Genomic DNA, 22,222 nt, shown 5'->3' on the forward strand with positions numbered 1-22,222 from the left:
TTTGCAAATGAGAGCTCCTTCACCTGAGAGAGGGAGGAGTTGGGAGTCCCTTTAAGTCTGTGGGGAAGTGAGCACCAGTGAAGGGACCCATCACCTTCCAGAGCTGTGCGTGCGACAGAAAAGCAGGGCAGACAGTGGTCCACAGCCTCAAAGGCAAGTAAGGATTAAAAATAGCTTTGGGAGGCTGATATGATTCTCCCTTGGGGTCATTGTAAAACTAAGCCACTCTGCCTCTCTCCCAGGACTGGTCTGTGGCTGAACCTGATGACGGTGAGGGAATTTGTGCCAAAGCAGGAGCTGGTACTGCGTTTACTGGGTCCCTGACTATCTGCACTGGGGGTGGGAGCTGCACCTCTGCTGTGAGGACAGAAGATTTCCTCTTGCAAGAGACATTGAAGCTGAAGGCAGAAAATGAATGTTTTTCATCCTTCCTCCTGAGAATGGGGTTGGGACTTACAAAGGGTTTGTGGCACTGATGGGGACAAGAGGGGCCATCAAACAGGACAGGACAGCACCTTCCAGTGCTGTTCCTTGGATGTTCCTTTGATAAGGAGAAAGGACCCATATTCTGGGTCTCCTAGAAATAGCTATAGAACTGTTTAGATAGGAAAATACCTGTAAGATCATTGAGTCAAATCATTAACCCTGCACTGCCAAGTTCACCACTAAACCATAGCCCTAAGTGCCACATATGCACATCTTTTAGATACCTCCAGCGAAGGGTCTCATCCCTCAAGACTCATCTTGCTGGAAAAGTATCTTCTTCCTCCTCAGTAGCAGCAGAAAGAAGATATTTATGGAGTTGACTCTTCAGCGCCCACAGTCCAGCTCTGACCAAGGCCAGGGCGACTGACTCACAGCATCATTACCAATAGACAGGAAGGGACAGAGCTGCCACAGACACTGAGACAGAAGCCTCAAGGAGGGGAAGAAATGGTAACAGAGAACACAGTAACCTCCACCATCTGACTCATCCCCTGTTCATTCTTCTTGGAAAAGCTCACTTTGTTCCAAAGTGACAAGCTGGGAATCCACAGTGCAGCTGGGGTACAGAGCTGACGATGCACAGGGAAGGCAGAGGCTGCTCAGCATATCTGGTTTAAGGCCCTATTTCATTCTGCACACAAATGTGCGTGTGTGGCTGCTCAGGGTGATGGTGCATCTTGGAAGCTGAGCCACAATTACAACAGAACTATCTCTACCACTGAGGAATATCTGCAAATGCCCTCCAGTGTGGGCATCCTTACTCCTCTGTGCTGCCAAAGAGAGCAGCAGAGCAGGCAGAGGCATCTAGACACAAGAGGCAATATGAAGCTGCTGACTTAGACAGTGCTGCTACACTAATATCCTCAGCTGGGTTTATTTCTAATGGACCTTCATGTCCCATCCTTGCAGCACTGATTAGAGGAGTTATGCACTGTGATTTCACTGTTTTGTTCTGCATAATACACTATTCTGAAATAAGCTGAGAGGAAAATGAGGCAGACACAGGGAAAGGAGGATTTGTGCATCTGGTTAATAAAGAAGCCCTATAGGGCAAAAGAAAGAAATAAGAGACACCTGTTTCTGACTTGGCTTGATTACTTTTCATCAAAGTAAAAAACAACCTTGCAAATGTCCTTAATGTAGAAATTAATGTTTTGTTATTATGTGAGACTGGCATTTTCTGGCATATACACAGCCTGTGTTATATGTTCTGGCATATACACAGCCTGTTAGATGATAACAATTTGACATTCATAAACAAAAACTATGCTTGAAAGATAGATTTCTTAATTAACTTGGAAAACAAATAGACAATTCAGGATGTTATTTTGATCCTGCAAAACTGTGAACACATGTGCATGAACCAGCATAGGCAGGGCACAGGAACAACCACAAGACCACAGATAAAATGCAAGGAAGTAAGTTTAATTTTGTTACCTCACCAAACAAGGCACCCCAGAGCAGCATCCAGGCAGAGATGCAGGCACTGTTGGGTTTGGTCCATACTAAAAGTTCCCCCACTTGGATCCCTCAGCCCTGGCTGCCAGGCAGCATTTTGCCCTCCCTTGCCCTGGCTTTGCCCAAGGAAAACGGGTTCTCACCTGCCCACCCAAGAGGGGCTCAGCCATGCCCCACATGGGTTTATTTGTTTTCTACAACCTTATGAAAAGCCCACCATGACTTTAAAAAAACCCAATCTTTCCACAAGCAGCATATAACCTGATTGCACTTCAATGCTGCATGCAATGTATGGCTGTTTATAATTGATGAAGTATTAAGGATATTGGCTCCAAGGCTCCTTGTGACAGACACGTCACAAAACCACAAATAAAATGGATCCATGGTCATGGAATTTATTCTACTAGAACAAATATTTTAAAGGAATGATATATTTACAGTCTATAATATAGTCATTTTTACCAACAACAGAAGTAGTAAAAAACTCTTAAAAGTGCACAAAATCTTTGTAAAGCAAAGTTAGCAAATGAACTCTGTTATTTCAGAAGAAACTACAAGCAAAATTTATTCATAATAAAAGACCATATTCTAGGTAGCATTTTCTTTCCTGTTTCAGTTTCATTCCCAATAAATGCTGTGGGTTTTTTTCCTCTGAAAGTGCCAGTTTTCTCTATAACTATATTGATTTTTAAGTTAAGTAGTTCTGAAACTGTTATTTCCTAAATAGCAATACCAAAATGAGTGAAAACCTGGTACAGAATGTTTTGCTGCTGACTTCAGAGAAGCAAAATCTTTGTTTCTGAAGAAGCCATCAATTCCTTACAGGATTTAAAACATAAAAGCATGCACATGCACACATACTTTTTATCCTCAAAATAATGTAAAAATGAAAATACCAAGCCCAATGTCTGTACATTAGGGATATTATCTAAGCCACCAATAAAATACTCTAAGGCAAAATAAGACATTAGTGAAACAGAAAATAAACATAAATGAAATTCTATGGATGGGCCAGAAGCTATGAGCTGCTCCACAGAAATGAGAGGGTCATCCCAGCACAACAGATAGGAAAGATCACTACAAAGACCAACAATTTTAAGGGCATTTTTAAAACCAGTTTTTAAAAGACATAATACAACTCAGGAGCAAATCTGTTACCAAATTACAAAAAAACATACATAATAGAAAAACATTTTAAGAAATTATGTATTTTATTTCTTTTACAGACACAAAGAAATGGGACATAACCCCTCAATTTATAGACAAAAAGTCGTTTCTCTTGCACCAATTTTACGAAACAAAACATTAAAAATAAGAATTGCAGCACTAATCTGAACAAAGCCAAACAGGTAACAGTTCAGATGCAGCCGATGTGGAGAAAGCAATGCAACTCAAACCCTAGCTTGGTCAGCTTGGGTTCTAGTGCCACCTGCTGAAATAACAGCAGTCTTCCCCTTGCAATCACAGCTAATGAACAATTTAAATTAATCCTCTGCACTAGACAGCGACACACAAAGAAAGGTCACGAAGAAGATGAAGTGCTTGAGTAATCAAAGTGCACATCCAATGAGCCATACACTGAACGTAGTAAATCGAGAACCTTCTCTTGAATGATGTCAACCTGCTCTGAAGGGCAGTAGTCATCCAAACTTGATCTGTAAAAAAAAAAAAGAAAAAAAGCATGAGAATACAGATATCATACAGATATCACAACCCTGTAATGCCCTGTGGCGAGGCTGAAGCTTCTTTCAAACTGTAGCAAGTTTGGCCTCCCAGTATCCCTTTGAAGCATAGTGCTGCGCTTCTTAGCACTACATACTAAGTTTAATAGAAAGTCTGCAGCAGATCAGGAACATGATCTAATCTTTCCTGTTCTACTTTCTTCCTGAAACTGGTACAGAACACCCTGGCAGTCAAAGGTCAAGGAAATTATCTAATTAAAGGACACGTAGAAAATTTAGATTAAGAAATTGAAATGCTACTGGTAAAGTAGGCAGGAAAACTTGAAAAACATCTTCACAATACCCGGCATATAGCATTATTTACAGTATCTATTAATGAACTTCAAACAGATACAAGTAAAAACTGGTTTCCTGAATTTTTTATCTGTTAAGATCTACAGAGATGATTCTGGTTTCTTCACAGCAGTGGATAATAACCCTGCAATTGGCCCAGGGAATAGAGTTTATTTTTTTGCAGGCATTAGCCATGCTAGTTCTTGTTGCCAAAACCAGTTTCATATCAGCTTCTGCTATTGTTGTTGGCTCTTTAAGAGCACAATTAATATTTCTGACTGTTTAAATTTCAATATTTTGTCAAGAGGCACACTGTGGTCTTCAAATTAGATTTTTTCAGGCCAGTTCTTTGGTTCTCCCAGGTCTCTGGCTTCAAACTCCATTCTCTTATTCTAAATAAAACCTTTACAGTTCTGGAAGCCTAACTTTTACCCCATAATAAAGTTTTACTAGAACTTTGAAGAATATAAATGCCTTTTAGTCTACTAGATGAAAACTCATTCCAACAAAAGTTTCACTGAAAAAAAGAAATCCTATCTGTAGTACAACAAACCCTAGAGTAAGAGAGTAAGGGAGGTGGGATTTCAGCCCAAGCCACCTTTGCCCTAATTAGCTCAAGTAACACAAGTGGAGATGTATGAACTCCAGTGACAGCTATCAATCCCAACATACACAAGGCCTCAACTCAGCCTTTATATAACCTGTGCTGAAGCACTGTCAGGCTTCCACTTTAAAAGAACTAGTGCTATGCTGACAGGATCATTTAGCTTCATAAGCATAGTCCAGACATTTTGAAGTGAAAATATCTGAGCAGTCTTACCGAGCAACTGTCACCAGTGTGGGCTTGGGCAGATCTGTCAGTAGAACTTTAATGGATTGGATGAGGCCTTCGATCTCGTCTTCAGTGCTAACATGGTGAGGAAGCTCCACATAATCACAGGTCAGACCAGCTTGATGGACCTGTGGGTAAATTAAAGAGAGATTTCATTTCTGTTGATGAATTATTGATATACTTATGCATGTAGAAAGTCTTAAGGATACCATCCCTAGCCCGTCAAGTAACTTGTACCTCTTCACACGGGGGTTTTCCCCCCAGCTTGTTCTTTAAACAAGTAAAATTCTGGAGGTTGTATGGATTGTTATTCCAGTACACTGTAACTCTTTTTATGAATTCAGAGTATGCTGCAGCCCTTGAAGATGATATAGCTGTGATACGTTATAAATAGGTGCCTTATTTTAAGTTCTACAAAGGAAACCAACAGACTGGTGAAATTTAGCCTCCATTCACAGGATGCAGCCCAAGACATCACAGTCCTGGGAGATCACACTAAAGTTCCCTAAATATAGACAGACAAGCAGACTAAAATTTTAGCAGCTTTGAAAGGAAAAGCTGGTCTAAGTAATAAGACATAAAACCTGAGGAAAATTACCAAAATCAGAGGAAATTCTGAATCAAGAAGCAAGTCTGAAAGGAAGTATGACTCTCGCCCTCTCTGCTGAAGCTATGCTTTTGACATCTGTCTGCTTCTGCTTTTGTCACCTACCATTTCATAGTCTGGGCTTTCCATCCTGGTTTTCAAACTGTGAACTAGTTGAACAAGTGGCTTCATTCTGGAGTTAAAACAAAACCAAAATTTTTTACAAACAGCTGGAAACATTTATATACCTTAAATGGCTAGGAAAAAAAAAGGTGAGGAAAAAAGAAGGAAGTAGAAATGATGGCCTAGGATTTGAAAAGGAAATTTGCTCCTCTGTCATCTTGCACTTGCAAAAATAGAAATTATCAGTATTATTGTATTGTTTCATCAGGTCTTTCTTATAAAGTCCCTATATTTATACCTGTCTCTGGCAAGTCTTCCTTGTGCTTCTTTTAGGGTATATCTGCAGACAAGCTGTTGCAGCTCAAAAGTCTTATGAACTTTATAGGAAACACTTCTTGTCACTGTTACAGAGGTTGTACAGTAACTGCTGCATTTGATGTGGAAAATGAGTGATTTTCCTATCAAGGAAAAGCTCAGACTTTCCCTGTCTCTTTTCACCTGAAAACTTTTCATGTGAAAACATCTAGTTTAAAAGCAGAGTGATGCAGGTTCAGATGTTTAGTGGAGACTTGCTCAGGTACAGTTCCATTAATTTCCATTTTTCCAAAGAAAGCAAAACCTTTGGGAGCACCAAAGAACTGCTTCTCCATGTCCTCCTCGGTTTGTTGCCTTTTTTGAGAGCTGTGCTACACATTGATGACCAAGGTTTTAGTCACCAAATATGCCTCCATCCATAGACAATAAAACTTGCATGGATCTGTACAAGACTGAGCTTCCAAAGCTTACAATAGTACTGAAGACAGTAAACTGCCTTTCCTTTTGTTTTGTTTCTTTCTCCTCTAGGACTAAAGAAAAAAGCGTATACTTGCAGAGACCCTTTCCTTCTCTGTTATCAAAATGCTGGACTAATCAGTTCTCAAACTTCTATTTGCAATTTAGGCCTCTTAGAAACCTCCTACCCAGGGTATGAAGCCCATTTCTGTAGGGTTTCTTCGTCATCAGTGTCACACAAATCCGCAAATGCTGCTTCCAGATCTTCCAGCTGATGAACACGGTTTTCAACACAATCCAGCAAGTCTTCCTTTAAATAAGCATATACAAAAGTATGTTAGGAAAAAAAAGAGCTAAGAACATCATGACTTACCCTATGACTTAATTTCTGTAATGACTGATCTACTGGAAGTGGGGAATCAGAAACAACTGATTCATTCCTACAGCACATCTTTTCAAGAGGATCATAACAAATGCCTGCAGAAACTGTTATACCTTCAGAATAAATCATCTCACTTTGTCCTGGTTTTCCCACTACAAATTTTAAAAAGCCACCTTTTAAATATGTATCTGTTTTTATTCCTGATTAACTAAGAAACATAAAAATCTATCTGCCAATATTCAACATATCTTTATTTCTTTATTCACACATATTAATTAGGTTTCATTTATTTGTGATAATTAAATGTGCTGAATCTCTCAGTATTAGCGTTCAGATGAGATTATGAAAGCCTGTATTTCCATGTTTTAGAAGCACACAGCACATAAAATGAAAAGTACATTACAGTACTTTTTTGCAGGACCTAAAGTACAGCATAATACCATCCTTTCCACAACTGAACAAAAAGGTAAAATACCAGTTACACATTCATCACAGCTCTGACAATCATGAAAGAACAACAAGGGAAGGAACGGGAGAGCCTGGAGGGAGATATAAAAAAAAGAAAACCAGCCACCAAAAAACCAAAAAAGAAACACCCACCTAAACCCAGTTAAACCATAAAAAGAACAAGTTTGCTGGTGACTTACTAGGTTTTCATTCCTTCCATGCCAATTACCGTTTTGTTTACAGAAACAATTTTTGACACTCTTACTAAATATTTATGCAATTCACATATTCAATCAAAACATTTAATAGAAAAAAAATTCTAAGATGCTGCTGATTAGCATTTGGCTGCATAGCTTAATGTGAGACCACTTCATAAAGCACCTTTGATAGGTTCCTTCCTGTTGTCGTAACTCATTTTCATTGGGTAAATAAAAAGAATCATTCCTTCATACGTTCCACAAGGAAGCATCATACCTCTGTTGCATTTTTATGTGGCTTCTTGAAATTGTACAACTCTTGCAAAAGCTCATATTCTGTCTTTGAAAAAGAAAAAAACAGTAAGAAAATAACTCTTCAAATGAGAAAACCAATCCTCAAAGCCTTCAATAAAAGATCATTTCCCTACTCTAGTATGGCAGACAATAATGAGAATAACAGCCTTTCATTAGGACAAGCTACCACTCTTTGGATAATCAACACTACTGTGCCTTTTGAAAGGCAGTCTCCTGATACCATCATGGCTTTCTCAGCAAAGGTTATAGAGGGTAAAAAATGACAAAGGCTATCATCTCCCCCGATGAATCTTGCTGCGGGTATTTGGAAGGTAATCTCTGGGAACCCAAGCATAGCTTTTATGTCCCAAGCAAAAAACAGAAGTTGAGTATATCCCTGAGTTTGAACATACACTCAATATTGATACCAAGTGTAAGAAACTCCTCCTGTTTGGTGGTTGAAATTTTTTACCACATACATTCCCTTAGAAATACTTCTTTAAAATGGAAATACCTCTTCAAAATATTACCATGAATCATTAACCATGATCAGCTAATCTGCTAATTTAGCTTAGATGAGAGTTTCTCCATAGACATAAATATTAGGGCTGGGACTCTTTCGTGAGTGGTACGAGGCTACTCAATTTCCATACTTACCTGTGTGTACATTTCTTTAAATGGATTTTTAACTGAAAAAAAATCTAAGTCGATGTCCAAAACATATGCATCCCCCTTCTGCAGTACTTGGCAGACATCTTTAGCAATGTCCCTTATTGGGCATTCACTGTTTTTAAGACGGCTTGAAGCTGAGTCTTCTGCCAAAGTTTCTGCCCCATTCAGGGCACCTGCATTTTGCATTTCCTTTTTCTTCACACTCTGGGTGATGTGATCAAAGTCAGCAGGAGCCACTGAAGAGGCAGAAGTGGCACTTGCTGTGTCATCTGTATTTAGCTTCAGTCTTTTAGCAGATGCTACTTCGCCACTTCCTTCACCGCTGTTTGATGATTCAGTAGGATTGATGAGAATGACATGCAAATTTAAAGGCTTCTGGTTTTCCAGCTGATCAGCAGGAACATAAAGACCATCACTTAAGAAGTAATTATCTGTGCCTGTAACCCTACAATTGACAATAAATCCCAGTTAATACACATCTTGGCAAAGAGCATAGGAAAAAGCATTTTATACTTTAGGGACCCAGAGAAGAATGAATAGATGTTTGATGGCTAATGAAAGCCATAAAACTGTGTAGACAAAATTATTTCTTTTAATCCTCAGGTTTAAATTATATTAAAGTTTTTTCTACTTCTTTATTGTGGAATATATTAAAATTCACTCTATATTTATTATAATAGCCCTACAAAGTTTTAATGGATAAGAAAAAGATAATGCTTTATGTGCTACTAAGATTAATTTGAAATTGAATTGCATTTTGAAGACAACATCCAGAACTGACAAGATACTATGGCACATAAGATTGCAAAGCTATGGATATTTTGTCTAGTTTTGTAATTTTCTGGGAAAATTATGATAGTTGGGTTTGCGAAGTGCCCTGAAATGCATAAATATTTACTTAGTGAAAGTACAATATTATGAATCCGTAAGTAGAATTTAACTTTTTTTACCTCCAACACATTCCCTAAACATGGTACCTAGAGGATAAGTAGCTAACTATCAATTGAATCCACTTAAAAATCCCACAAAACAACTAACCAGCCAAAAGCAACACTAAAATTTCTGCTTACAGTGAAAATTTAAAGAACAGGATTTTCAACCTGTATTGCAGTACATTAAGCCTTAATCATCATAAACTCAAATTACAAATAAGATTAAGAAGTGTGAACTGCTGGCTTGTGGTAAGGCCTTATTTGAATACAGGGTATCACCATCAATCAACCACAAAGACAAATCATTTCCTAAGCAGGAGAGATTTGAAGTTCAGTTCCCCAGTATCTTGTGGATGGATTATCCTCAGTTGGTCAGGGGCTGGATTACAACCCCATCTTGTTGACTAGACAATCACAGCACATCTTCCCAGAAATTCTGTGGGGTTCACCATGAGCTCATAGTACATTAGTGTCCACTAATGATGAGGCTGTATCTATTGCCTATCCATCTGTCGTCATCAAAACTTTTAGGACATTTGTATTTATGAGAATTCTTTCTCTTTCTTCCTTCATGGTTTTGGTAAGCCTAGAACTTGAAGAAAATGAACTCAACTGTCTTCAAAAGGAAGTCTGAGATGTTGTTTTCATGACTGCTAAGGCCACCAGTGAGAGAGCTACTCGACTATCGTGACTTACTCCTATATATTGGCTAAATGATTAAAGTAACAGAAAGCACTAGCTATTTAAAAAAAATCATTTAGGTTCCCTTTAGGCTTCAGATTCAGAATTGTAGAGCTTTAAGTGTTTTATTTAAAGTGGTAAAACAAAGCATTTCTCTGCTGTTTTCTGTTAAACTTGCTTCAAAAGATTTATTTTGCTATGCTCACAAGAGATATGATTTGCATATATCCCCTAAGGCTGCACAAAATCCCAACACTGTGAATATGGTGAATGCAAAATTATTATGGACTGTATCCTGCAGAATGATGAGGGGCTCTGATTCAAACTTGAATCACAGAATAATTAAGATTCAAAGAGACAACTGGAACTTTCTACTCAATCATCTGATCAAAGCAGAACTGACTTCAAAGCTAGGTGAGGCTGCTCAGGTGAATTGTCCTTTATCACATGATGGAGAATTCACTACCTGAGTGCCTGTTTCAGGGCTTAACTAGATCAACTTCAAAAACCAAAAAAACTCCAAACAAACAAAAAACCACACCCCACACTAGAAAAACAGTCATGGCTGATACCAAATAACAATATTACTAGTTAGACCAAAGACTAAATTGATACAAGTGTAACTGCATTAGGTTCTAAGGAAATTATAAATACAAATTAAATGTTCATCTTTATCCAAGAAAACAAAAACTTCCAGTGAAAAGCTATAGAGATGGCTTTTATATTACTAGTATATGTCAGCAGACAATTTACCTGATAGTTGTTGTTGATACATCTTTCCCAACTAGAAAACTGTGTTTCCCTTCCGAGATCTGCTGAGCCCAGCGAGGGTGAAGCCACACTACTTGAGAAATATGGCCAGCATAAACAGCAGGCATAATCCAGTTTTCAATACTTAATTCACTGTAATCAGTAGAGAAAGACAGAAGATAGCAATGTTACTTTCCCTACAAATAAAAATGGTCAAGAACACCACAAACATCTTCCACATCTTGAAGGCCCCCATGCAAATCATCTAAAACTAGTACTCCATGTAAGGGTAACATCAACAAAGAAAGAAAAAGAGGGAAATCTTTATTCATAAGACAAACCAAGAATGTCTGTAGTAGGTATAAAAAAGTTCAGACAGAGAGTGAAATTGGCTTCACTCTTAGTGTGGCACTTTGATTATAAACTCCTTAGTGCTGGACCTGGCAGTGTTAGGTTAATGGCTGGGCTCAATAATCTTAGAGGCCTTTTCAACCTTACTGACTCTGTGATTCTATGCCCTTTATCTCTTGATACATGAGAGGAAAATGCAAGGAACATCATCAACATTGTTGTAAATACCTTCGTAAATAACTTCAAACTGACCTCATGAGACTGTTTTATTGTAAACTGCTCCAAGTGTATTTTAAATATCATCCCAATAATTACAGTGAGTCAATCCATATCCACAGGATTAGCATCTTTCCTCATTATCAAGACCCTATTTTTTAGGTGTATGATGCCAGCTGTATCCTGGGCTGCAGCTAAAGAAGCATGATGAGCAGGTCACAGGAGGGGATTCTTCCCCTCATTCTGCTCTTGTGAAACCACACACCTGGAGTGCTGCATCCAGATCTGGGCCCCCCACATAACAATTACATGGTCCAGAGAAGGCCACCAAGATGATCAGAGGGCTGGAATGCCTTTCCTGTGAGGACAGGTTGAGAGCGTTGGGGTTGTTCAGCCTGGAGGCTGCACAGAGACCTTATGGTACCTTCCAATACCTCAAAAGGAACTACAAGAAAGCTGGAGAGGGACTTTTTACAAGGGCAAGCAGTGATAGGACAAGGGTCTACACTGAAAGAGTGTGTGTTTAGATTAGATTTTAGGAAGAAATTCTTCATTGTGAGTGTGGTGAGACACGCCACCCAGGCTGTCCAAACAGTTGTAGGTAACCCATGGCCAGAAGCGTTCAAGGCCAGGTGGGATGGGGACTAAGCAACCTGGTCTAGTGGAAAGTGTCCTGGCCCATGGAAGGGGAGTTGGAACTAAATGATCTTTAAGGTTCCTTCCAACCCAAAGCATAAAATGATTTTGTGATAGAGTCCACAAAACCTTTTATTCATCCAATAAAGAGAACAAAATATTGACTCTGGCTAAGGTGATTCAAGTATATCAAATGCATCAGCTTGTAATTGCTGTAAATCACCATAATACTGATGCAAACAGTATTTTAAATACTGTTTATTTATTTTAAAATTTTATTTTAAAATATTTATTTTAAAATAAACATTTATTTATTTTAAAACAGGAAGAGCAAGACAATAGCAGAGATCATAGTGGCTTATTATCTATCTACCTTAGGTGGGGGAAAATAGTGGTCTTTATGATTGTAATAGGAACATCTTGTTCTACTTCACATATTCAGCACGCCAGCAAAGGATGTGCTATTTCAATCTCAAAGCCAGTTTTTCAGTGTGACAAGAGAAAGACTGTTTCATAACTACAGCTTTTCAGACAAAGCATGCATGCAGCGTGCTTTCCTGTTACCCAGAGGAACCACTTGCGATAACACCATCATACACTGCTGAGCCAATATGCAAAGCAAACTCATACATCTTAAATTGCTTGATATGCAAGATACTTTTGCCATTAAAAAATAAAGTTTCAGCAAAAGTGAAAAGACAGAAGATACAACTTGAATCTGACTTGTATCTCTTTTGTTCATCCTTCCTAGGCAGTCACAGCAATATCCACTGTGAATCAAAGGCAGCAAGAATTAAAGTCTACTCTGATGCAGTACCCAGGACATACCTAAAAAGAGCTTCTTTGTCAAATACAGTGTCTGCAGGCATATTCACAGGAATAAGAAGGTCTGGATGGGAATCAAGATGAACAAAACTGATGTTACTGGCAGGAAGATGCTTTGAACCAATGGCACGATAGATGAAAGGCAGCACCTAAAGCAACACAAACAAAAACATTTTAATGATAGCCAGTGGGCTGAAAAATGCAACAGCTTTAGCAGCAAAACCACCAGTACCACTTTTATTCCTTTAGAATTGGATTTGAGGGAGGAGACAGAATACAATACAAAGGGGAAATAAGTCCAGTGGCAAGACAACTCATGAACAGTAATCATTATAAGTCCAAGTGTTCCAGATGAAAAACTGCTGAAGAATCACAGCTCTACACCCTGTTTCCTTCTTTATAGGAAGTCTTGTTTACAGTAGCTCTTCTCACTAGCCATTGAACTCAATTCCTAATCCTAACCCAATTCCTAGATGTTTGTGGGTTTTTTTTCCATTTACAACTAAGACCCAGGAATGCCTTTCCTCTTCTGCAGATCATTGCCTTCTTTCTCTATGATATAAAACTTCCTCACCATGCACTGGTGCTATGGAGATAAAAACAGTTTGCTCCTTATAAGTTAACTGATACAGATTGAAAACTGACCCTACCATGATTTAAACTTTAGCTGACCATTAAACCTATTCCTCTTGAAGAATTAATTCCTAATCCCTCCATGACTGTTTGCAACAGAGACTACCTTTCTCAACTGCCCAACTTTATTCCCTGCTTAAGTTCTTCACTCAGAAGTGTGAAAAACAGATGAGGCAACTCACCAATTTACAGCATAGCAAACCGCTGAACTGCAATAGCATAGGGTGGTAAAAATGAGAAAACTGATGGCTGATTCCTCTTGGAGCTGCAGTACACAGACTCTCTTCCACAGTTAGAAGGCATCAACTGCCTTGGCTACCAGAGCAAATCCAACAAGGATTGTGAATCACAGCCCTATTATACAGGGAATGTGAAGACTGTAAGAAGCAACAAAAATTATGTCTGACCTCTGCATTACCACAGCAACTGAGCTACTTTTTTTGGCATAAAACTGATTAAGATGACAACCCCTGCACACTGCATAGGCATAACCATAAAACATATGTATATTATTACAATAGTAGATAAAATAAGACTAAAACCAACATGGGTTCCCTGGCCCATGGCTTTTAATTCTTTGTAAAAAAGAAGCAATCTGGCCTACTAAACAACCAGTATCTACAATTAAAAACAGTATTTACAATTAAAATTGAAGCTTTACCTCAGGTAAGTGCAACTACCGATTACAAGAGACAAGAGAGACTTGTAAGTTCTCTAACCTTGCAAGGTCTCCTGATTTGGATTAGAACAAAATTTCCTTCATCACAGCTGTTAGTATTAATCAGTCATGATGCAGCTACTGACAACTTGCTCTGGAGGAACATCACTATCAGCAAGGCTGATATAAAATTTTCTGTGAAGTTCTTGCACTTTGGGACAAAAAGCCATTTATGTTTTACGCAAGATAGACCAATTAATCCACATTCCTACAATGAAAACTTTTTAAATTAAATATATAGTATTAATAGAACTTTAAGCTAATTAAAACCAGAAATATAGAGACTAAAACAAAGAAGGATCATTAAGAGGAATTATGTCAGAATTCCTATCACAGTGACAGTCTAAGTCCTTGGCTACCATGAAAAACCAGCTATCACAGCATCACATATTCACTGAGTCTTAGCAAAAATGAATTGTATTAAAGTACTTAAAATTTGTAAAATTATTGTCTTTAATAACATTTACTACATTAATATTTTATCTTTGCAAAGAATCTAGTAAAGAATCTGTTATTTTAGGATTAAAGCCTCAGTTTATGCTATTATAAAAAACCTTATGAAAAACCAGATGCAGCAGTTCAAAAACAATTCCTCCTTCACTCCCGTTTTTCAAAGACTCCACGAAAAAAAACCATAGCTCCAGATTTTTAACATTTCTCGTCAAGTGGGAGTCAATCTACTAGTTGGGATGGGATTATATTTACTTATCCTCTGCTGACATGCCATACACTTAGGTAGGGTTGAGTTTCCAAGCACTCCACTAATAGCTAGCAAATTATAACTGCAGTGTAACGTAGGTATTATCTCTTTTAAATCACAGCAATTAATGATACAAAGAAGACAAAAAACCATTCGGCAATGAGTGCTTTAAGAGACGTCAAAATGCGATCATGGCAATAAGTAGCTCAGTCGCTGAATCGGGAAGGAAAAATCAGGTCACCTGGGCGCTCAAGTTCATTGAGGTTTCAGCAGCGGAAGGGAAGGCAGCTTTAGGGTTTGTGTGCGGCTGCGGAGAGGAGGGTCGCTCCCAAGGAAGCGCCCGGAGAACGCGCACACAAGACAGGAAAGCGCATCTCCCGGGGAGGCCGCCGGTGACCGCACCGGGCACTTCTCTTGGCTTCCATCCGCGCCGCGGAGCAACTCGCCAACAAACTCACACGAACAGGAACAAACGAAACCGCTCCCCATACCCCACCCGGGGGAGTCCCCATCGCCCGGCAGCCCAGCGCGGGGCACTCACATCCTGGTGGTCCTCCACCACCCACACGGGCAGGGCCGGGTAATGCCGCCGGGAGGTCGCGCCGGGCCGGGAGGCGCCGCCGGGCCCCGGCTCCGCTCCGTTCATGCCGTCGCTCCCCTCGGGCAGGCGGCGCTTCCGCCCGCAGCGCCTCCCACCGCTTTCCTGTTCCGGAGCCGGGGCGCTGCAGGTGGCGCTGGCCTCGGCGGCGGCGGTGGCGGTGGGGGCGCCAGGTGAGCTCGGTGTGCCGGGCTGCCCGCCGAGGAGCGGCGGGGCCGCCTTGGGGCCGCTCCGCGCTGCTCGCGGGGCTCCGTAGGGGTCGCGGCCTGGGCATGGCGGGGGCGCGGTCCCGGGGTCGAGGGCGCGGTCCCGGGGTCGGGAGCGCAGCGGCTCCGCGGGGCTGGCGGGGTCGGGCTGGTGGGGCCGTGCGGCCGAGCAGAGCCCGGAGCAGGGAGCAGGGCCCGGCCGGGGGCGGCTCAGCGCCTCCGTGCCCCGGCCCCCGGGCCGTCGGGAGGTGGCGATGGGGTGAGGCCGGGTGGCGCTGGAGGGGTCAGGTCGGAAGGGACCACAGTGGGTCGTCGGGTCCAATATTCCTGCTCCAGCAGGGTCATCCCAGAGCACATGGCCCAGGATTGTGTCCAGACAGTTCTTGAATGTCTCCGGTGAGGGAGATTCCGCTGCCTCTCTGTGGAATCCGTTCGGTGCGCGGGAAGGCGCACACTTAGAGAAGTTCTTCCTCATGTTCAGGTGGAACTTCCTGTGCATCAGTTTCTGCCCATTCGCTCTTGTGCTGTTGTACTGCACTGCCGAGAAGAGCCGGCCTCCATCCTCTTTGATACCCTCTCTTAGACACTTACAGACATGGATGATGTCACCTCTCAGTGCTCTCTCGTCCATGTGTCAGTGCCCTGTTGCTCTCAGCAGGGCATCTGCAGGGGGAGGCGAGTTAATTCAGTGTTTTTTAGGGGACCAGTGCTGCTTTAGAATGCAATGGCTCCCGTCAGTGCAATAAAATTCCTCTTTAGGTGACAGGGGAAGGGGAGTTTGCCCTTTTCTGTGTTTTTGAACTTACTTAACTTTAAATAAAAGTTGAATGGGACTTGAGTTTGCAGCAGAGGGAGCTTTAAAATAATTTGGGCATGTAAAATAGTTTCTTGTCTTCTTGAATCTTTTTTTCCAGTTGTGATACTGTGCATCCCTGAAGGACTGAAATAAAGTGGTAGAACAAGAGCAGTTCTCTGGTGGCAGGCAGATCTGAGAGCTGATAAACAAGACCCTTTGTTTGAATGCTGTGACATGTTAGAAAGGAGCATACCTAAAGACAAGGCACTGTGGTATGGCCTGTTTAAATAAAATGTGTATGTGAATGTTAGCAAAGTCTAGAACAGTCTTCTGTTGCAAGCCTGAGTTGTGTAAGAGCACAACAGGAGAGCCAAAGCAAAATTAATTCAGCATCTGATGGGTTATAATTAGTAATATCAAAGGGGTGCCCTATTGCCACACAAAATGGACACTGACTTTCTTTTTTTCTCCTCTGGTTTGTTGTGGCTTTTTTTTTTTTTTTTTTTTTTTTGAGAGCCCTTACAATATTGGAGGGTACTGAGCAGGTACAGGTACAGGCTGACTGGAAGGAACAAGTGGCTTTATACGATCATGGCTGCTGTCTCCTCAAAGTGTGGAATTCTCACTCACATTGGCCCTTGGTTGTTCTGGAGAGGGAATGACCATTACCAGTTCCAGTGGCTTCCACTAAGCCCTGCATGTGAAGAGTCCTCTTGATTCCTCCTCTTTGATATCAATCCTTTGCCCCTGTGTTTCTTTTCCTTTCTCCCTCCAGTTCACCAGAAGCTGTCTACTTTCTCTCAGCAAGTGCTACATCTTTTACTGCAGTGTCACCGGAATGCAGCTGAGAGCGGTGCTCTGAGCAGTCCAGGTCGGCCATGTCGCACTATAGCAGGTGGGAGAATATTCTGTGCATGTACTTCAGCGTCAGCAAAGCCTCAGCGAAAGGGAGGCTTTATTTCCTTTTTCTGGTGATCTTTCCAATTGTGTGTGTGTATGTCTCCCCTTTCTTTCTCACTTTCCCTTACGGAAAACAGGATTTGACTTCTGGAAGTGCTTAGGTCATTTTTTTCACCTCTCCTTCCATTCCAGCCATAGATTTTCTTTAGTGCTTTTTCCCCTTTTTTCAGGTTTTGAAACTTTACATTGTTATTAAAGAATCAATTTAAACTTTAATGAAGCACAGTGCTTTCATTTATAAATGTTAATGCCTTAAATACATGCCTAGTTTTCAGTAAGACTTAAGCAGACTACTTTAAGCAGTGATAGTTTCTCAAGGGTAGCAGGGCCAAGAATGCTGTTGAGGGATTTCTTGGGAATTATTTATTTCAACAGAAATTAAAGAATAGCACAGTCTACATGATTTTTTTTCATAACCTATAAGATGTGTAGCCTGTTTTTCCACAAAAATAGAACTACCTCACTTAAAACACTTTGAAGAGTCTGTTGAATTCAGTCCTTTAGTACATTGGGCACTCAATAGTGAGTGTAAATTGCTAGTATTTAATTTAAAATTTACATGATTTGTTGAGCCAGGTGGCATGTACTGAGGTGTTAGTTAAGTCATTCTGCCCAAAGTTTGGAATTGTGCTCGAGAGAGAACTCTTTATTATGCAACTTTGTATGACCACTGCAGTTATTAGTAATGAGTGATTTCTTTGGTGTGGGGTATCCAAAGATTTTATATCAAAGTGTCGAAGTACTAGTGGAGGTGCTTGTATCATTGACCTGTCATCATAACAATAATTTGTTGAAATTATATTGCCTCAACTGGTAAAGCATGATCTAGCTTGGGTTCTGGCTTAAAGACGGTAAGTGCTTTCATGGATTAGAGGCTTGAAGGAGTCAAAAGGGGCATAAATAGCCTGCACTAAAGGTCTGAGGAGCACAAAGCTCCCAGCGAAAGTGGATATCATTTACTGCTTCTGTTAAAGGAAATTGCAGTTTCAGCACTTCAGGAGTAGCTCCTGCAGATGCATTGAGGACATCTTACAAAAACTGTGTGACTCTGGATTTTTATTCTCCTCAATAAAGGTGAGCCATGTCTTTCCATTCTGGGCGAGGATGTCCCCGTGGCCAGGGGGGACCAGGAGCAAGAACTTCAGCACAGACCTACCGCCCTCAGAACCTGCGGCAGCTTCACCCACAGCAGCCCTCTGTGCAGTACCAGTATGAGCAGCAAACTGCCCCTCCAACAACCTACTCCAACCCTCCCGCCACCGGTTACATGCCTCCCAGGCCAGACTTTGTGCCCTATCCTCCTCCAGTGCCCCCTTCCACACAAAATCCCATCAGCCAGTGTCCCATGAGGCCACCATTTCCAAACCACCAGATGCGGCAGAGCTTCCCAGTGCCTCCATGTTTCCCTCCCACTCCTCCACCAGTGCCAAACCCTAGCAACACTCCCGTGCCAGGAACACCTGCTGGACAAAGCACCTTTCCTTACATGATGCCTCCCCCCACAGTACCACACCCTCCCCCGCCGCCAGTCATGCCACAGCAGGTCAGCTACCAGCCCGTGTACTCGGCGGGCTACTCGCAGCAGTCCTTCCCGCCGCCCAGCTTCAACAGCTACCAGCACAGCTCCGGCTCCTTCCCGAGCAGCACTGCCAGCAACAGTGCTGGCAGCAGCCACTTCCGGCACACGGGGCAGTACCAGGGAGAGAAGTCCCAAAGTGAGCGGCGCTCCCCGGACAGGAGCAAGCACTACGATGAGCACCGGCACCGCGAGCACGGGCACATGCACGGCGACAGGCACCGCTCCGCTAACCACGGGGATCGTCGGGATCGCGGCCGCAGTCCGGATAGGAGGAGGCAGGAAAGCAGTCGGCACCGGACGGATTATGACAGAGGAAGGATATCGCCTCATCACAGAAGTTACGAGCGAAACAGGTAACAGTTCTATCTGCCTGCTGGGGGGGAGATGTCATCATCGGTGTGTGTTTGCATCAGTGTTCTTGCCTTACCCTTGTTTGTCCCTCTAGCTCGGGAAGTTGCCAGTAGTCAGGTGTCATGGAAAAATTACTGTTTAGACACCTTCCAGGCACACTGCTTTGCCTCACGGTTGTGAGCTGGCAGACCTGTTGCTCTTGTCCACGGAGATAGTTTTCAAACAAGAGCTTCTTTGCATCCCACTGAGTGGATTGTTGAGTAGTGCTCAACATATTTACCTTAGAAATTTATGCGCATGTAGCAGGAAAATAGACTTGGCACTCTAAAACTATGGAAGGTTGAGTCTTCCAAACAATTAACCCCCAACACTTCAGATTTCAAGATTTAGAAACCAGAGTTAGGGTGCCAGGTGTTACTTTCTTTCAGTAAGCCTTGTATTTGTAGAGAATACTGATTTGGTGAGGTTTATAGTCTGATAGGGGCCCATAGCTAATACTTGCAGTAAGGTGTTTTGGTGAAGAGCATGTTGTGTTCAGAGTAAAGACCTCAGCAAGCCAACCCATGATCTCAAGAGGACTGAGGTGAAAATGAATATGGGTGAGTTGCAGGCTTCACTGATGTCATTCAGAGTGTGCACTACTTCTTTGGGATTTATCACGTAATGTCTCTCCCTATTCTTCATGGACAGAAATAGCTTGGAAATTATGGGCTGACCTGATATAGTTTGCTGTGGCACATTTTAGAGCAAACCATCATCAGTTAAATCTTTCTCATATCTTGGATTTGTTCTGTTTGTAGCTCTTTATGTGTCTAATGAGCTTTGCCTAAGTATTCAAAGAGCTACTGGCAAGTAAAGTATTTATCAGGGTTCCTGGATCACATGCTCTTAATTTTAAAAGCTCAGAATTTTTTCATAGCATGTGTAGAACATGAATTTATACATAAAGCCTGCGTAAATGAAGCCCCTTTGATTTTAGATATGCAGAGACTTAATTACAGACCCTTAAGACACCTGCATTCAAAAAAAAACCACACAAGCCTCACACTCAGTAAGTTTACTTTGATTTTTGAAAAAGGATTTTCGTGGAACTTAGTGCAACTGGCATTAAGGCACTGGCCTTTTCTGTTTAACGTGCTTGTGGAGTTTTCTCCTTTTTTCTGCATAATTTCAAGCTTCAGTTTTAAGTTTTAAAAATGCATGTTTTCAGTAGCTTCTTTCTCAAACTCTTTTGGATTGCTGCATTAGACCAACAGCTTCCAGATCTACTTGATAATGTATCTACTTATTTTGATTCAGAACTGGTTGCCAGACTCGGGGTTGATTTTTTTGTGCAGCATCTGTCTCTCAAGCAAGTCAGATGGCATAGAGTACGCTCTCTCTGAAGATGGAAATCCATGTCTGAGCAAGGCACCAACAAACAAGGATAAATGGGGCTGGGGAAAAACAATAGATAATTTATCTGAACTTTTTGCTTTGTAAATTTGCATTGTTTCATATTTCATATGCGTGGAAACAAACATATATCTATATATATATATATATGTTCATGAATAATTTTAACTCATTCTTTTAACCCACCAAGCCACTTGAGGCAGCTGTTTATAATTCCTAGTGTATCAGCAGACTAGAAGTTTTAACAGCTGCACAATGACTTACCAGCTGTTACCAGAGTATAAAACCTGCCTGTGTGAGCTTTCCTGCCTAATAAATACAGTAATTTCATAGAATCATTTAAACTGGAAACTGTCTTTAAGATCATCAAGTCCAACCTGTAACCTAATGCTGCTAACTCCTCCACTTAATTGTGTCCCTAAGTGCCACATTACATTTTTTTAAAGTGCCTTCATGGATGATGATACCACCACTTTCCTGGGCAGCTGTTCCATTGCTTGATAACCCTTTGAGTGACGAAACTTTTCCTGCAATCCAAATAAAATCTCCCCTAGTGCAGCTTGTCTCATTCTGTGCTTGTTACCTGGCAGAAGAGGCCGACCCTCCCCTGGCTACATGCCCCTTTCAGGCAGTTGTAGAGAGCAACAAGGTCTCTTCCCTGAGCCTCCTTTTCTTCAGGACATACAACCCCAGCTCCCTCAACTGCTTTGCCATTCATAACAGGAGAAGAGGAGAAATGGTCCTGTGGGGAATTCATAGATGTCACCTCTGCATGGTGTGAATTAACTTTAGTATTGAGATAGATGGCTTTGTGACAAAGGTGGAGGACATGGACGCTTGACTGTCTTTTACAAGTTTCCTGAAGGTCAGTGTTAAGAACATCTGCGCTTTTAGCAGTCAGCATGTGGATGTCATTTTGTATAACACGATCTTAGGCTGCTATGATTTCTCATTTAACTCATTTTTTGAACTTTTCAAGGGAGCGGGAGAGGGAGAGGCATCGTCACCGTGACAGCAGAAGATCACCATCACCAGACAGATCCTACAAAAAGGATTACAAGAGAGCAGGAAGGTAAGGAAGGCTGCATGTGGTCTCATGAGCATTTGAGGCTCGGTGCATCCACTCATGTGAGGTTGTGTGTTTGCGTGTGAAACCCAGAAAAAATGAGTGTCTTAAATTAATAATCATCTACTGATACATGCCAGTTTTCTCAGGAACTTGTAGAGTTAGAAACAGGATTAATCTCTGGAGACAGAGAGTTTCATTGCTGTGTCCTAAAGACTTTCTGTTAAGTCTTCTAGTCTGTAAAGTACCAAAATTATTTAGAGTCACTCTAGGTTATCTTTTAGAGGCTTTTCTTATATTTATATTTCTTATATTTAGAGTCACTCTAGATTATCTTTTAGAGGCTGTTCCTTTCTGAAAGTTGAAAATATTGCAATGTTATTGGTTTTGTAGGCAGAGGAGATAAAAAAAAGTAGGTAGTTTCCTTACTCCTCTTTCAAAAGCATTACTCTTGTGATGCACCTTGTGTTGTTCTAAGGTGTATTAGAGTAACAAAATTGTTGGTTCTGTAGAATCCTTTTAATAAAACTCAAGTTCTTTTGTCATACCAATAGTTTGTGGGCTGT

General features: G+C 41.3%; 2 protein-coding genes across 3 annotated transcripts in view; one reads left to right on the forward strand and one right to left on the reverse strand.

Moving 5' to 3' along the window:
• Positions 1 to 2,314: 2,314 nt before the first annotated feature.
• C1H5orf22 (chromosome 1 C5orf22 homolog) lies at positions 2,315 to 15,372 on the reverse strand. 2 transcript variants are annotated; one of them, XM_036397995.2, is made up of 9 exons: positions 15,247 to 15,372; positions 12,658 to 12,803; positions 10,630 to 10,779; positions 8,249 to 8,708; positions 7,575 to 7,637; positions 6,460 to 6,581; positions 5,504 to 5,570; positions 4,780 to 4,919; positions 2,315 to 3,599 (listed from the first exon to the last, which is right to left on the reverse strand). In XM_036397995.2, exons 1-9 carry the CDS (start codon positions 15,349 to 15,351, stop codon positions 3,467 to 3,469), a joined length of 1,386 nt encoding a protein of 461 aa, XP_036253888.1. In that variant the 5' UTR covers positions 15,352 to 15,372; the 3' UTR covers positions 2,315 to 3,466. The 2 variants fall into 2 exon arrangements, with proteins under 2 accessions (XP_036253888.1, XP_036253896.1); XM_036398003.2 differs by lacking the exon at positions 15,247 to 15,372 and adding an exon at positions 14,947 to 15,224.
• Positions 15,373 to 15,411: 39 nt separating this feature from the next.
• DROSHA (drosha ribonuclease III) overlaps positions 15,412 to 22,222 on the forward strand; it is a 74,455-nt gene continuing 67,644 nt past the window's right edge. Inside the window, 4 exon segments of the mRNA XM_036397984.2 lie at positions 15,412 to 15,476; positions 17,081 to 17,200; positions 18,340 to 19,197; positions 21,570 to 21,662. Coding sequence (XP_036253877.1) covers positions 18,347 to 19,197; positions 21,570 to 21,662 — 944 coding nt within the window. The 5' untranslated portion in view covers positions 15,412 to 15,476; positions 17,081 to 17,200; positions 18,340 to 18,346.

Source organism: Molothrus ater, chromosome 1 (genome assembly GCF_012460135.2).
Source record: "Molothrus ater isolate BHLD 08-10-18 breed brown headed cowbird chromosome 1, BPBGC_Mater_1.1, whole genome shotgun sequence".
Classification (NCBI taxonomy): Eukaryota; Metazoa; Chordata; class Aves; order Passeriformes; family Icteridae; genus Molothrus; species Molothrus ater.

Bases quoted from the DNA above. Each gene is read 5' to 3' on its own strand.
- C1H5orf22 (XM_036397995.2), bottom strand. From the start codon at position 15,351: ATGAACGGAGCGGAGCCGGGGCCCGGCGGCGCCTCCCGGCCCGGCGCG. The intron at 10,780-12,657 runs GTATGTCCTGGG...TACTGATTACAG, and splicing joins GACAAAGAAGCTCTTTTTAG to TGAATTAAGTATTGAAAACT. The intron at 3,600-4,779 runs GTAAGACTGCTC...TTTTTTTTACAG, and splicing joins ACACTGGTGACAGTTGCTCG to ATCAAGTTTGGATGACTACT.